Below are 13,469 nucleotides of genomic sequence, written 5' to 3'. Positions count from 1 at the left end.
TCCGAAGCTTCTGGGCGGACGATAGGCCACAAAACACGATCTAATGAAAGGTGGGATTTCAAACCCCACTCTCGGCGAACGTTGGGGAAGCTGGAGACCGTTTGACCAATCCTCCCCGTTCCTCCGTTTAGAATTGAGGGACTGTGGATTTGACATTGAACAAGGCTTATCTTCTCGTAGACTTCATCTGCTAACGATCAAAATGACTGCGACAACTATCTCCGCTGCGGAGGTCAACCATCACAGGTCAGACGACAATGCCTGGATCGTCCTCAACGGTGTCGTATGGGACGTTTCTGGGTTTGCTGCCAAGCATCCTGGTGGAGCAAAAGTGATCCAAGAGCATTATGGGCTTGATGGAAGTGAAGCTTACAACGAGATCCATGGCCCAGGTGTGGTTTCCAGTTTCCTCGGGCCAGCCAAGCGAGTAGGAGAGGTCACCGAAGGGACAATTCCAAAACCAATCCCCAAACCACTTTCTGAAGACCAATTTGATCAGCCAAAGCCACAGAGACCAGATTTAAATTCAATTGTCAACATAACTCAATTCGAAGCTGTTGCTGAGGCAAATCTTCCAACGAGAGCATGGGGTTATATCTTCGGAGCAACTGAAGACGGTGTAACTCATAATGCGAATTTGGATTGGTACAAGCGGATTATGTTTCGCCCCAGGATTTTGAGAGCCGTTGGTACAGTCAATACCAGCACTCGAATAATGGGGCAGAAATACGACCTCCCTTTCTTTATTGCACCAACATCATCACTGAAGCTTTCCCATCCGGATGGTGAACTTGCAACGACGAGAGCATCAGTCGCCAATGGCGTAGCTCCCATTGTCCAGACATTAGGGTCGTATTCATTTCCAGAGATAATGGAGGCGATGCCTGATGGTCACCCATTCTTCTTCCAGCTTTACTTTTACACAGACCGCGTTGAAACAGCACGACTGCTAAAAGAAGTTAGCAAGCACAAACCGCAAGCCATCTTGTTTACCGTTGATCTGCCAGTCATCAGCAAGCGAGAAGCTCCTGTACGACAATCTCACACGTCTAACAGCGGAAGCCCTCCTCAAGCTGAACTGGCTCCGCCACCTGGAACCAATCCAATGGACTCTAATATAGACTGGGATTATATCGCGTGGATCCAAAAGCACAGTGGGGCACCAGTTTTTCTCAAGGGTATTCAGTACGTCCCAGGCATGCCTGTTTATTATTCTTTTTCATCGTACCAGAAATTGCGAATTTCCTAAGACATGTTTAGAAGCTTCGTAAGCATCTACAAGGAAATACTAACTTCCCATTGCGTATAGATGCGCAGCTGATGCTCGAAAATCCTATGAGTATGGTTGTGCTGGGATCTATATCTCGAATCATGGAGGCCGTGCTTTGGATACGGCCGTTCCATCCATTCTTGTGCTCCTCGAGATTCAAGCCACTAGCCCGGAGATATTAGAAAAAATGGAAGTTTTCATCGACGGAGGTGTTCGAAGAGGAAGTGATATCTTAAAGGCGATTTGTTTAGGTGCAAGCGGGGTATTAATTGGTCGTCCATTTCTATATTCGTTACAGTATGGCGAACCAGGAGCAAGAAAAGCGTTCAACAGTAAGATCTTTATCCCGTCCAATTCTCCCGCTGACAGGATCCTAGTTCTCCGTGAAGAGCTTGAGATTGCAATGCAACTTGTTGGCATAACGAGCCTAGATCAGGCGCATCCTGGTCTGCTAAACACTGCGGACATTGATACCTATGTTTACCGCGGGGATGATCATCCGTGGGCGCGGAAAATTGTGCGCAGTAGGCTATAGATTGAACGGACAGGTTGTAGTACTGGTGCGTTGAGGCAAGTCAGCGAGAATGGTGTTGGGATGGTTATGGATCAGCAAGATTTTGCAAATCAGACATCTCAGATGAGTGACATGTCGCATGAAGAATTGGGTACTCTAAGGTCGGAAATCAGCCTGTTACAGTGTTGGTTGTTGTAAGGTTGGCTCATGGTGAGCAACGACGGGGTCAAGCTTGATAAGTAGAAGCTACCCGCCGACACAATATTGGTAGTTTAATGTCTACGGATGTGATCGACCTGTCCGATTTCTATTTTGTGCTTCAACTTTTCCGCCCTAAAAAATGATGTTACTGCTAAGTCCAGTTCGTGTATCAAAGACTGTTAACAGATGAGACCTAGATTCCTCTAAAAATTTAATAGGAGGCTTCGATTCGCTACATTTCAAATAATCAGAACTTTTTGTTGCACATCGTCAAGGGCGACCTCAACCAGTCCTTCGGGATTCCCAGGATTCTGTTGAGTACTATTTGTTCGCTTAATTGGAGAGGGCGGAAGCTTCTGCAGGAAATTCTAAGTGGCGTCTAGATGTGCAACAAACCCAACTATCGGTGCTTATGCCAATCATGTGATGGGCCTGAAATGTTTGTGAATCAATACTCACTTTTACGTCGTGGTCCCTTCTCTTTGACATTGTCGACAAGTTTTGTGTTCATGATAATTATCTGTCATTGTTATTCGAGGAACCCGTTCTTCGGCTCATGGCGCCAAGTCATGTCAGCCGACTGTCTAAGGGTTTTCAGCTTTGAATATAGACCAACAGGGCTGATTCTAGAACTTCTAGTCCAAGCTCTTGCATACGCCTCTTTTCGATCCAGATCTGAGGGCTGCTGATATATCTAGGAGGGAATTCCGGAAAGCTGTTCCAAGAATTTAAGAGTGTCATGACCTAAGGCGATAAACAATAACACATTTCCCGTCAAAAAGAACACAATGCCCAAAGGAAGCTGTTGGTGTAAAGCTGTCAAATATGAATTCTCCGCCGAACCGGCCATGAAGGTAAGACAGCTCAATTGTCTCGATCTTCTCATTAATCCACGGCCCACAGGTTGTCTGCCACTGCCTCTCCTGCCAGAAAATATCCGGATCCGCATTCACAGCCAACATCTTCGTTCCCAAATCCTCTCTCAAAATCACCTCAGGCTCAGAGCACGTGAAGGATTACGTGCAACCTCACGAAACTGGTCTCGCTATCACACTCACATTCTGTGGAAATTGCTCCACCGCAATTTACAAGCATGGCGGAAGCGAAAAATACGAGGATTACTTTGTGATCCAGGCTGGTACTATCGATGCGGAAGAAGGGGATGGTGGTAAGATCATGGGGATCGACATTGTTGTTCCCGATGAGGAGTATTGGACGAAATTTAGGGCTTGCTGGTTAGGTCCTGTGAAGGGTTTGAAGCAATTTGAGGAATTTGCTTGATGCCAAAGACAGGTTTACATGGAGTATTTGTTTCTATCTAAGAATGTTCAACTTGATTATCTAAAGATCCTAGGGACTTGAATATTCCCGGCATTTCTGACTTCAGATTCATTCCTTACAGCTTCCCCGGTCTCTCTTCGCATGTTTCTCATACAATCCCGGCAAAACACCTGCAAGTATCGCCATCTCCTCAGTAGCATGTCTACATAATCCCTCCGGCAAGAATCCCGGTACCGCATTCTTCCTCACCTCCGGATCCGTCACACCCTCGATATCCCCAAGCCAGAACCGACTTCTCATCCGCACCCCAATCTTCTCTTTTTTGATCAAATGGATTAGATGCCCCATGGGAAGTGTTTCCCCAGTCTCGTCATTCCAGTTTGACACCCTCCCACAAACAGCCACCTCATACCCCCGTTTCTCGAACTCCTTCTCCCAGTCATCACCAAAATACAGCGCCGGAGCCAAGAACGAGATTTTCAGTTTAGCGAGATGCCCACCGATGTATTCATGTACGAGATGATGACCTCCGATATAAGTAGAATTGTTATCTCGAGGTCCTTCCCAGGAGGAGTAGACGTGATCAAGAGGATGCCAGAGTTTGTATTGGTCTGTGGTATGGAGCCAGCCGAACCACCATTTGATCATGTCACCCGTGCAGTTGGGCATGTAGGTTGATGCGGCGATATGGTACATGCCATCTGATGTTTGGGCGTAGCCTGTTTCTACCGATGGATAAGGTGCTTCAAGGAGGAGTTTGGCATCTTGGAGGAGAAGGGGGAATGGTGCTGCTTGTGGTGAAGATGTCATTTTGACTTGCAATCATGAGCTCCACAACTGTCTTGGACAATGTATTTGTAGCGTTCCTATGTGTAAATACCTCAAGATACTCTGCAATGTTGAAAGACAACACCGACCTTTGCAATTATATGCCCTCGCTGATTACTAAAAGACGGAGCGGAGTGATGGGCTGGTAACGGGAAGGTTGACGTTTGCAGCCTGTAGACTGACTGCGGGGGTGGGGCGGATGAGGGGTCGAGTGGGGAGCAGATCGCTGAAGTACGCCTGCACGGAGGACACAAACTAGAAAGTGGCTGCTCCGAGATTCAAGGGTTTATTGCTCAAGTGAACGAATTACATCAATTACCCATACAGTCAAACTTGCACCGCCTATGTGCATGATCTTGTAGCTACTCCTAAAGCCAGCTCTCTTACTCCAGTCCCGCCTTCTTCATCAAGTTCGCACTGTGAATCCACATTCTGAATGACTTGCCGTAGAAGTAGAAGATAATGGTCGTCAAGTAAACACCGACATTAATAGACGCAATGGTCATGAAGACAACAACAACCCCAGCAGACGTAATCCAGTCATTGATGAACCAAGTCCAGATCCAAGCAATGAGTGACTTCAAGCAGGAAATAGTGACCATCAATTCGCCAGAGAGCTGGTCTTGTTAGCACCCAAGTCATACACGTGGACGGAAGTGACATACATCTTTGTGACAATCCAGGGAGTAAGCCATGGCAAGCGTTGCTCCCATCTGTGCACCGGCTGAGAGGATTCCGAATCCGACAATGGGCCCTGCCCAGTGGGTGTGTGCGTTATATGTCAAGGACGCAACCAGGGCCCCGAAAAATGTCAGGATGACTGCGATGAGACATGCCGGTAGGCGCATCTCTGGTTCTCGAATGCCACGATTCTTCTTCGTTGCCCAATTGGCGATGTTATCTGCCAGCGGCCCACAAAGATATGTACCGACCAAGGAACCAATAAATGGCGAGATAAAGACCAGACCCTGAGCTCCAGAATTGAAAAGATAAGGACTAGAAGAGTCAGTAAAGTCGACAACAAGAGACTGTAACCTACGGAGGAGCAAAAAGTTGGGCAACAACTGAACCAAGAACCACGTTCCATCCAAGCGACATCCCGTAAACTATGGATGACCACATCACCGTTGGATAAGCCATCAGGACGAAAGGCCGAAGAAATGTTTTCCTCAGACTGACACTATGGTCCACAACAGAACAAAACGCCAGACTCTGGAAGTAAGTTTTCTTCGGAACCTGTGATTGTACCGATACATCATCATGGGAAGTGCCCTCGAAGTGGGGGCTGTCAGCCTTGCCAGCGGTGGCATCATCAGCTTTCTCATCATAGTCGGCTTCAGGTGCTTTGATTTGCGGTCTGCTGCCGATAAATTTGGTCTCCGGCATTGCAAATATCAGGGTGATCTGGTTTATGAAAATGGAGATGGCAACAATGAAGTAGGCCAGCGCATACTCAGTGTTTGTATGATAAAAGCCGAGACAAGTGGGCCGATTTCATTGCCACCCAACACTCCAAGCCCGTAGATGGAGATCTTCTCGCCTCTTTCGTGTAGGTAGAATATGTCAGTGACAGTGCTTGGTACAATTGCCTCGATGGGAGCTTCAAATAGTCCCAGAAAAGCTCGACCAACAATGAACGGCACATATTTTTTTTCAGCAGCAATTGCCAACCAGATGCAAGCGACTCCCATTAGAAGGTTTGAGACGAGATAGACTGGACGTCTACCATACTTGACAGCAAGTGGCCTACATACAAGTCAGTTACATACGGAAACGGGACAATGGGGTTCTCACATCCAAAGGAGATTTCCGAATCCTTGGCAAATTAGAGTAGCACCATTTGCATAGGTTATATATTTAAGCGATGTGCCAAAGAACTCTGACAGCTGAATCATTCCTGTACGAATCAGCTTTGCAGGTTCACCAAAGAATATTTGAACTCACCTCCTGCCATCATCGGCCCGGTAACAGCTCCGTTGAATGCATAGGCGACTCCGTTCATCAGAACTGTCCATTTCCATGGAGTTGACCATCGGAGAGGATCGTTAGGATCGGTAAGTGATGGTTGCGGGACAAGAAGTATGTGGCCATCGCCAGTCTTGGCATGCTGAAGTGTGTGCAGGTATCTACCAGATGTACCTGGTCCGTCATCGTCCATCAAGATTTCAGTGCCAGGTGCGTTAACAAAACTTGGCTCGATGAGGTCTCCGGACTCGGCTCTGTTGTTTAGGTCCATTATGCTGATATGTTGTAGCAGATTGAAAGAATAGTATTATCAACAAACATTCGAGTTCAATCCTGAAGGCCGAAGTACATAGTCGCTTTATGATCGACATATCCTTTGTTGCATTGCGGGGACCGCCCACATTTCTCCCCCACAAACCTACAGTCGCCCGTTCCAAAGTTTATTCATCCAAAGCTCACTAATAGTCGGCGGGCCACCAATCGTCGTAACTCCTCAGTCGGTGGAAGCGGGAGGCCGAGGTAAGCAAAGGGCCGACGTAAATTCAAAAGCAGCGAGCACAAGGTGAAAGACTGGGTTCCGTGACGATAGGATTGAGCCTAAATCGATATTGGGTGGCGCTCATTCGCAATCGAGATCCAGCGATTGAGGACCTTATCCATTTCGTACGACACTCCCCACCTGGAAGATATTGAGTTGAGGTTTATTTGTAGCGAGTTAAGTTCGTACATTAAACTCTTGGTTATGGAGTTAGGCGTTGTACTTGAGTACCTGCAGCTCAAGAAACGATTCATGTCAATGGTAGCAGGATCAGAAACGTTGGCTTGAGCATCCAGATCGCTTCCCCATACACTTTCCCACTTGAATGCTCTTGGGGTGGTGATTGTGGGAAACCCTGCAATAGATCGAGCGCTGTAAATGGTGGAGACGGCAAAGATAGCTGCGGGAATGTCTATGCAAAGAGGAGTTAGCAAGCGCCATGCAAAGATGGGGCAGAACAAAGGTATGGCGATACATACGGATGGCATGAGCTCGACTGAAAGGCATCTTCTCCACGATATCCTGGATAGCTAAAGCATGTATAACAGCCCGCATGCCATTCACACTTTGAGACCACACACCAAGATCAAGCTCACCAACGTCTTGCTTGCTTGTACCATGGAGATTTTGCGGAACATCAAAAACAGCGCATAGCTTCCTGCACATTGACGTTGTTGGTGATGCTAAATCGAGAAATATTGAATGCCATCTGATGAGTAGCTCGAGTTGGTCAACTGAAGGTATCTGGTTCTCCAAGTGCTCTTTATATATTCGAATGAGCGCTGCTGAAATCTCATTTTTTCGTGGAGTTCCGACAGCAATTGCTCCACCGGCTTCTTGGAGATCTGCGGATAGTGACTGTAATCCCTCAAGTATCACTCGCAATGTGAAGTTGGAAAGGTGAAGATTGTCTCGAGAGGGACCAGAGAACAAGATATTGAAAAGTTCTCGAAAAGACATGCGATCATTGCTTGATTTTTGCATCTCTTTGATCCACTCATCAGCAGTAGCCGCATCAAAGGCGGCATCTGATGCAGGCATGAGCAATGGATTAGTAACGTGTCGAGCACACGCAGCGTATCCCGAGAATCTGGTGAAATCGAAATTAGTTCCATCTTTTTCTTCAGTATAAGACAGGTAGAGAAGGAGGCTATTTTTCAGTGCTACTTACTGAGATATGTGCCCATCTAAGACATAGTGACCCAAAACTCCCCGATTCTGTACTTCTCGTGCTGCCCACAGTTTCCAGGCTTCGATCTTGTCTTCTTCTGCCGCTGATAGAGCTGGTACAAGGATTGCAGATCGATCAACATTGAACATCCCACACTGCCTGGCCCAATAGAAGCCAAGGCCATGGAACGTCTGACTTGTCATACGTAGACTTTCATTTTTGGACATGAGTGCACTGTGGTGGTCAGTGATGGTCTTTTAGCAGATATATATCAGAGGCAATCTAAGATCTTAAAATGTCTGAAGTGTAACAGAACCCAGAGAGCACTTACTAGGTTTGACCAAGTACTGCTGTAAGTACCAATTGAACACCTTCACACGTGTCTCTTGGCCCCCTTGTAGCCATCAAGTGCTTCCAATTTGTTGCAACAGCAATATGTGCCAATCTCCACAAAGCCTCGCCTTTCGGCACAGCATCTTTTGCTCCGACAAATAGAGAGCCGAGAGCCATGATATTCAGCAAAAGTGGATGGCTGGACTCCTTGACTACAAATGTTGCTTTATGTAACACTGGAAAGGAAGGTATGAATTTGTCAAAGAAAACATGCATGCATGTGTCCAGAAACGAAGAAGTAATCCCCGTATTCATGATCTCCGAGGTCAAATTCGAAGAGAGAACGGATATGAGTCTGCTCATCTGCTGCATGGCTTGATGACCCTGACCACTTTGACTGTCATCGTCGAGAGGAGGCAGTACTGACCCAGGACTATCAAAATTTGCTTGGAACTGAGTGACAGGGAGAGTGACAGGCCAGGTACTGCTGAGATCTGAGGTCAAGAACGCGAGCATGTCATCAGTGTCAGACCATGTTGGGAACGGAATGCTACTAGATGGTTGGAATTGCTGCTGGGCACCAAGATAGGACTCGTTTGGTAGTAGTTGACCGTCTGCTGATGCCGCTGGGCTAAACTCGGTCATGGTCATGTCGCTTCCAGCTTGACCGTTTGATGGAGATTGTATCGATACTACATTTTCAATGGCAATTGAACCGCTCCGGCTGTGTAGCTTTCTGTGTCTCACAAGCACATCTTGTCGACCAAACTCTTTTGAGCACTCGGGACAAACGAATGGTTTGTGCTTTGCATCTGGAATTGTCAGCTAGCATCTCCGGGTTCTTAGCTGGATGTTCTTACGACTCCTTTCATGTCTCTGCAATGATATTGATTAGTAAGGTTTCTTAGTTGGGGAAATGAAGGCAGACCGAGAGATGTTCCGCCTTCGTAAAAGCACGCTGACAAGTTTTACACTGAAATCTCTTCGTCATATCAGCCCCCGGACTTTGGGCCTGTGAGCCTGAGCTGTTTGTGCTCATTGTGCTCATTGTGGGAATTGCTGGATGAGCTGAGGGCAACAAATATTCGACTTGTCACCCAGCTCGATCCCTGGAGAGCACTGGATTGGGCTCGCCGTTCTAACAGCGTCAGTAATCGGCTCGCCACCTATGCAGCAACACATGCAGAGGCCTTGGACACTCTCTTTTGCATGGAGTGCCCCCGATAATCTTGAATGGTAGTGGCCGGTTCAGAGATATTGGCCCGGGCATTCGGTACTGCAGGTATCCTTGGGGGGAAAATGGCGGGGTACCTTAGGTCGGTCGGTTGGTTGGTTGGTTGGTAAGGTCTGGGGGCGGAGTGGCTGGTCACGTTGTTGCCACGTGCGAGTTTCTATGGAGAGGTGAGTAGGTAGGTACCTTACCTCAAGGAAGTTGACAAGCACAACCTGCCTAGGCAGGTATTTAGTACTGTAGGTAATTTACGTACCTCTAAAGAAGTAAGGTGGGATGGTATCGGCTATGTGCTCTGTGTGGGCGTTGGAGGTTGCCTTAGGTATCTTCTCGAGGTACGGAAGTACACGACAGTGCCCCAGGCCGGCCCAAGCACTCTCCGGAGCGAGTCAAAGACAAACCCGCCCTAACCTCGCAGCCTCGTAACCTGTCTGCCTGTGAGAATTAGGTTAAGCTTCTACTTCTCTTCTACCCATGGCGGCGATGGAACGAGAGTATCAGGAGTCAGGACAGGACAGGACAGTCAGGTATCATTGCTTGCCTTAGGCATGTGTCAGTGTCAGTGTCAGTGTCAGTGTCAGTGTCATTATCGTCACTTGTCTTTGTCTCTCACTGCCCAGTGCTCTCCCTGCCCTCCCTGCCCTCCCTGCCCTCCCTGTCCTCCCTGCCCTCCCTCGGCCCCTCCCTTCCTTCAATGCTCCCTTCCCCTCAGGTGACCGTCGCCGCAGCCCGCAGGTGAGGTGAAGTGGAGAACTCCCATTTCCCCACGTTTCCCACTTTCCCCACCAACACCTCGCAACCTCTTTGTCCCACCTCACATGGATCTCCCTCCTCCAACCTTGGCTCATGTTTATTGAGGAATTCCGCCGTCGTGATAACTCAGTCGTCACATTTCCCCACGGGCATGGCGGTTCATCCATGTAACAATGCCGAATGCGAAGCCCCGAAATCTAGACCTCCCCGAGGAGCGAACTCTCGAAAATAGCCTTATTAGGACGCTGTTGGAACTTCTCGCTCATCATCCAACGTTCCCTCTCTTGCTCATTCCAAGTCAGAATACTCATTTGAACTCTAAGCTACGATTTTTGTCTTATACTCAACACAATGGCACCTCACTCAGATCATGAACCTGATGTCTCTACTATCTCAGATGAGAGAGAACTGGATATCCCAATCCTGATTGTTGGGGGTGGTCCCACAGGACTTTTACTTGCTCATATGCTCACACAACTTGGTGGTATGCAAAAGACCGACATTTGGCGATGCCCGGCTTACAAGTTCCAGTCAAATCACTAATTATCGAGCGGTATCCAACTCGACTCGCAGCACCAAAAGCTCATGCTTTGTCTCCTAGAACTCTGGAGTTATGCCGACAATTTGACCTTGATGTGAATGCAATCCGCAATATTGGCACTAATCGAGACGATGCTTACTGGGTCAATTTCGTGACGAGCTTGACGGGTCAGTATGTTGGCAGCCTTCCTTACGAACGCATGGATGCGGAGGTTCTTGAGCAGACTCCAACAGTAGGACGTTCTTCCCAATCTGTTAGAGATGACTGACGTGGCTTCAGATGATTCACAACATCTCACAACCAAGATTTGAAGAGTTTGTGGCAGCTCGGCTAGCTCAAGATGGAGTAGTAGAGGTCCGAAAAAACCATTCTTTCGTCAGTTCTAAGCAGGTAAGCGTCTCAAATGTATTTCATTACCATCATGCTGACACGAAAAGCTTGACGACCGAGTCATCACAGTTGTTGAAGATAGATCCAACAGGACAATGTACGAGATCTGCTCTCGACATGTTGTGGCGTGTGATGGTGCCAAGAGCAAAGTTAGAGAGACTCTGGGGATAGGATGCGAGGGAGAGTCATCGTGTAAGTTTGGGATCGTGGAAGAAATGATTCACTACTGACACATGAAAGACGAGACCATGATGACAATTCATTTCAATGCGCAGCTTCGAGAAGTTGTAGGCAATCAAGTTGGAATGTTGCATTGGATCATGGACCCTGAAGTCTCTGGGTTTATCATCGGTTATGATCTGGATGGTAACCAAGTTCTCATCTGCAATTTCGATGTGAGGAATCTACAAGATCAAGCTCATATTCTTATATGCTAAATTTGACTAGTCCGAAAAGCATCCAGTCGAAAGCTGGAACGAAGCGCACTGCCGCAAGGTTCTGAATGCAGCGATCGGAAAGTCCATTCCTTTCGATGTGCTCAGCTGGCGACCTTGGGTCCTCAGTAGGAAGGTTGCCGAAAGCTACTTCAAAGGCAACGTATTCTTGTAAGTCGCTTTGCAAATGGAATGTACACCTACTTACAATCACAGAGCGGGAGATGCGGCTCATTCATTCCCGCCTACAGGCGGTCTCGGTCTGAATTCAGGGCTTGCAGATGTACACAACTTGGCCTACAAACTGGCCGCTATCCACCAAGGCCACGGTGGACCATCTCTCCACAAAGCATATGAGAATGAACGCCGTCATGTCGCTCTCGTCAACTCCCAGCAGAGCGTAAAGAATGGACAGCAAATCTTTGGACTCCTGAAGATGCTCGGTACGACAGACAGCGACCTCGCTACTGCAAAGAAGAACCTCTACCGCCGTATAACAGACCCGGTAACCCGATCCGAGGTCCTCAAAGGAGTAGAGGGCCAGCGAGAGCATTTCGATAACCTTGGCTTGCATATCGGCTATGTCTATGGCGATACGGAAATCCCTGCATCTGCATCTCTTTACACAGCTTCCTACCGAGCTGGTGCCCGTCTACCTCACGCCTGGCTATCCGGCCCTCCTTCATCGCATCTCACTTCTCTCCCAGCCATCTCGAATTCGTATGTGAGCGAGTTATCCCATGCTACAGTTTCTGAAAAGCAATATTCCACGCTAGATCTCTTGAATTTCGACGCTTTCACTGTTATATTTTCGTCAATCTTCGCTGCCGAGTGGTCTACCCTCGTCTCTGAGCTTCAACTCCGCTTGGCCAAATCCAATGCCAGGACAGTCAAGATCAACAGTGCCGGTTTGGGAAAGGACTTCAACCTAGTAGCTGGAGCTCGTGCCAACGAGTGGGTTATGGGGATGCAATTAGAACATGGGGCCGCGGTACTGGTGAGGCCTGATCAGCACATTCTGAACTGTTACGGCGCAGGAACGAAGGTTGGTGAGGTGCTGGATGCGTTACTTGGGCACCTCGGAGTGTAAATAGAAAGATAGATGTGGATTATTCCGATGTGGTATGAGACATGTATAGATACTCCAACAGAGCGTACTTCTGAATCACGGGCAAGTCTAGTTTGCTTAGATCCGACTCCATTCGAAGAGGGCTCGATGGACTGGTGACATCAAAATACTCCATGATACCTAGGTAGTCTCACTTGGGGAATCCTGCTGCTCGACACATGCGAGTCCAATCAGCGGCCACGTTCGAAGATGGCGATCGTGCTTAAAATAGCAGGGTGATGTTTTCGGAGCTCCACGGCTATGGAACGATGAAACCGAGGGCATCTCCAAGCCTGACGGTTGTGGGTTGTCAACTTGTCGCTTGGACGAAACGAGATGATTGTGGAGCAACCCTTAAAGACGTTTCACATAAATCGCAATCAGACGAACCTTTGCTAACCTTGACCCCAACATTTCAAACTGCAACCCATATAGATGCACTTTCGCTCTTCATACTCGTTGAATTCTTGTCACAAGTGTCAATCGATCTTCCCTTCCGAGCCCTCAGTTGGGATATCTGTGCCTCGGCATAGCTCCAACGACCGATGAATGAGCTCCAGTCGGGAAGCCTGAGCTCGGTTTGATAGCTTGTTCGATCGCCTGATCCTCGATACGTGCCGATTTGTTCGAACCAGATGAAGCGTGTCCCTATGGCGGCCATGGTCAACGTCAAATACATCACTGGCCAGTTGCAGCCGCCTGTGTAAATCCGCGAGAGTCTGTGTCTTTCTGCGAGAGCGCCTTTTTACAAGCATCGTTGATCCAGTTCCAAATCCCTAGGCAGCATGCTCGTACTATATTTCTTGTCAAGCAATATAGTAAAAGCCATTTATACATCCGTTCAGCCTTATATTTCATCCGTAGAAGTGCTTGGTCGAAGCTCTTGAACTCGTTCACCCTTCCACCACCTA

General features: G+C 48.0%; 7 protein-coding genes across 7 annotated transcripts; 3 read left to right on the top strand and 4 right to left on the bottom strand.

Annotated features, from left to right (window-relative positions):
• The first annotated feature begins 42 nt into the window (after positions 1 to 42).
• On the top strand, positions 43 to 2,081 carry ONS95_001732 (uncharacterized protein). The gene is made up of 3 exons (XM_058494944.1): positions 43 to 1,185; positions 1,310 to 1,602; positions 1,648 to 2,081. The coding sequence occupies exons 1-3, from the start codon at positions 44 to 46 to the stop codon at positions 1,803 to 1,805; spliced, it is 1,593 nt and encodes a 530-aa protein (XP_058355254.1). The 5' UTR covers position 43; the 3' UTR covers positions 1,806 to 2,081.
• A 692-nt stretch (positions 2,082 to 2,773) lies between these two features.
• Positions 2,774 to 3,266, top strand: ONS95_001731 (uncharacterized protein; the record flags this gene model as incomplete). Its single annotated transcript, XM_058494943.1, has 2 exons — positions 2,774 to 2,839; positions 2,889 to 3,266. The coding sequence occupies 2 exons, from the start codon at positions 2,774 to 2,776 to the stop codon at positions 3,264 to 3,266; spliced, it is 444 nt and encodes a 147-aa protein (XP_058355253.1).
• A 25-nt stretch (positions 3,267 to 3,291) lies between these two features.
• ONS95_001730 (uncharacterized protein) lies at positions 3,292 to 4,282 on the bottom strand. Its single transcript, XM_058494942.1, has one exon. The coding sequence runs from the start codon at positions 4,074 to 4,076 to the stop codon at positions 3,375 to 3,377; it is 702 nt and encodes a 233-aa protein (XP_058355252.1). The 5' UTR covers positions 4,077 to 4,282; the 3' UTR covers positions 3,292 to 3,374.
• A 195-nt stretch (positions 4,283 to 4,477) lies between these two features.
• On the bottom strand, positions 4,478 to 5,480 carry ONS95_001729 (uncharacterized protein; the record flags this gene model as incomplete). The annotated part of the gene is made up of 3 exons (XM_058494941.1): positions 4,478 to 4,711; positions 4,760 to 5,090; positions 5,134 to 5,480. The coding sequence occupies 3 exons, from the start codon at positions 5,478 to 5,480 to the stop codon at positions 4,478 to 4,480; spliced, it is 912 nt and encodes a 303-aa protein (XP_058355251.1).
• Positions 5,481 to 5,503: 23 nt separating this feature from the next.
• ONS95_001728 (uncharacterized protein) lies at positions 5,504 to 6,330 on the bottom strand (the record flags this gene model as incomplete). The annotated part of the gene is made up of 3 exons (XM_058494940.1): positions 5,504 to 5,840; positions 5,889 to 5,991; positions 6,039 to 6,330. The coding sequence occupies 3 exons, from the start codon at positions 6,328 to 6,330 to the stop codon at positions 5,504 to 5,506; spliced, it is 732 nt and encodes a 243-aa protein (XP_058355250.1).
• Positions 6,331 to 6,656: 326 nt separating this feature from the next.
• Positions 6,657 to 9,585, bottom strand: ONS95_001727 (uncharacterized protein; the record flags this gene model as incomplete). Its single annotated transcript, XM_058494939.1, has 6 exons — positions 9,030 to 9,585; positions 8,962 to 8,977; positions 8,100 to 8,913; positions 7,769 to 8,002; positions 7,077 to 7,687; positions 6,657 to 7,009 (listed from the first exon to the last, which is right to left on the bottom strand). Exons 1-6 carry the CDS (start codon positions 9,147 to 9,149, stop codon positions 6,657 to 6,659), a joined length of 2,148 nt encoding a protein of 715 aa, XP_058355249.1. The 5' UTR covers positions 9,150 to 9,585.
• An 851-nt stretch (positions 9,586 to 10,436) lies between these two features.
• Positions 10,437 to 12,540, top strand: ONS95_001726 (uncharacterized protein; the record flags this gene model as incomplete). Its single annotated transcript, XM_058494938.1, has 7 exons — positions 10,437 to 10,569; positions 10,617 to 10,858; positions 10,906 to 11,016; positions 11,064 to 11,208; positions 11,257 to 11,411; positions 11,464 to 11,621; positions 11,667 to 12,540. 7 exons carry the CDS (start codon positions 10,437 to 10,439, stop codon positions 12,538 to 12,540), a joined length of 1,818 nt encoding a protein of 605 aa, XP_058355248.1.
• Between the last annotated feature and the right edge of the window lie 929 nt (positions 12,541 to 13,469).

This window comes from Cadophora gregata (genome assembly GCF_030347475.1).
Source record: "Cadophora gregata isolate MNR1 chromosome Unknown scaffold_10, whole genome shotgun sequence".
Lineage (NCBI taxonomy): Eukaryota > Fungi > Ascomycota > Leotiomycetes > Helotiales > Ploettnerulaceae > Cadophora > Cadophora gregata.
The sequence above is the reverse complement of the archived record's forward strand: the minus strand, read 5'-3'. Positions and strand labels throughout refer to the sequence as shown.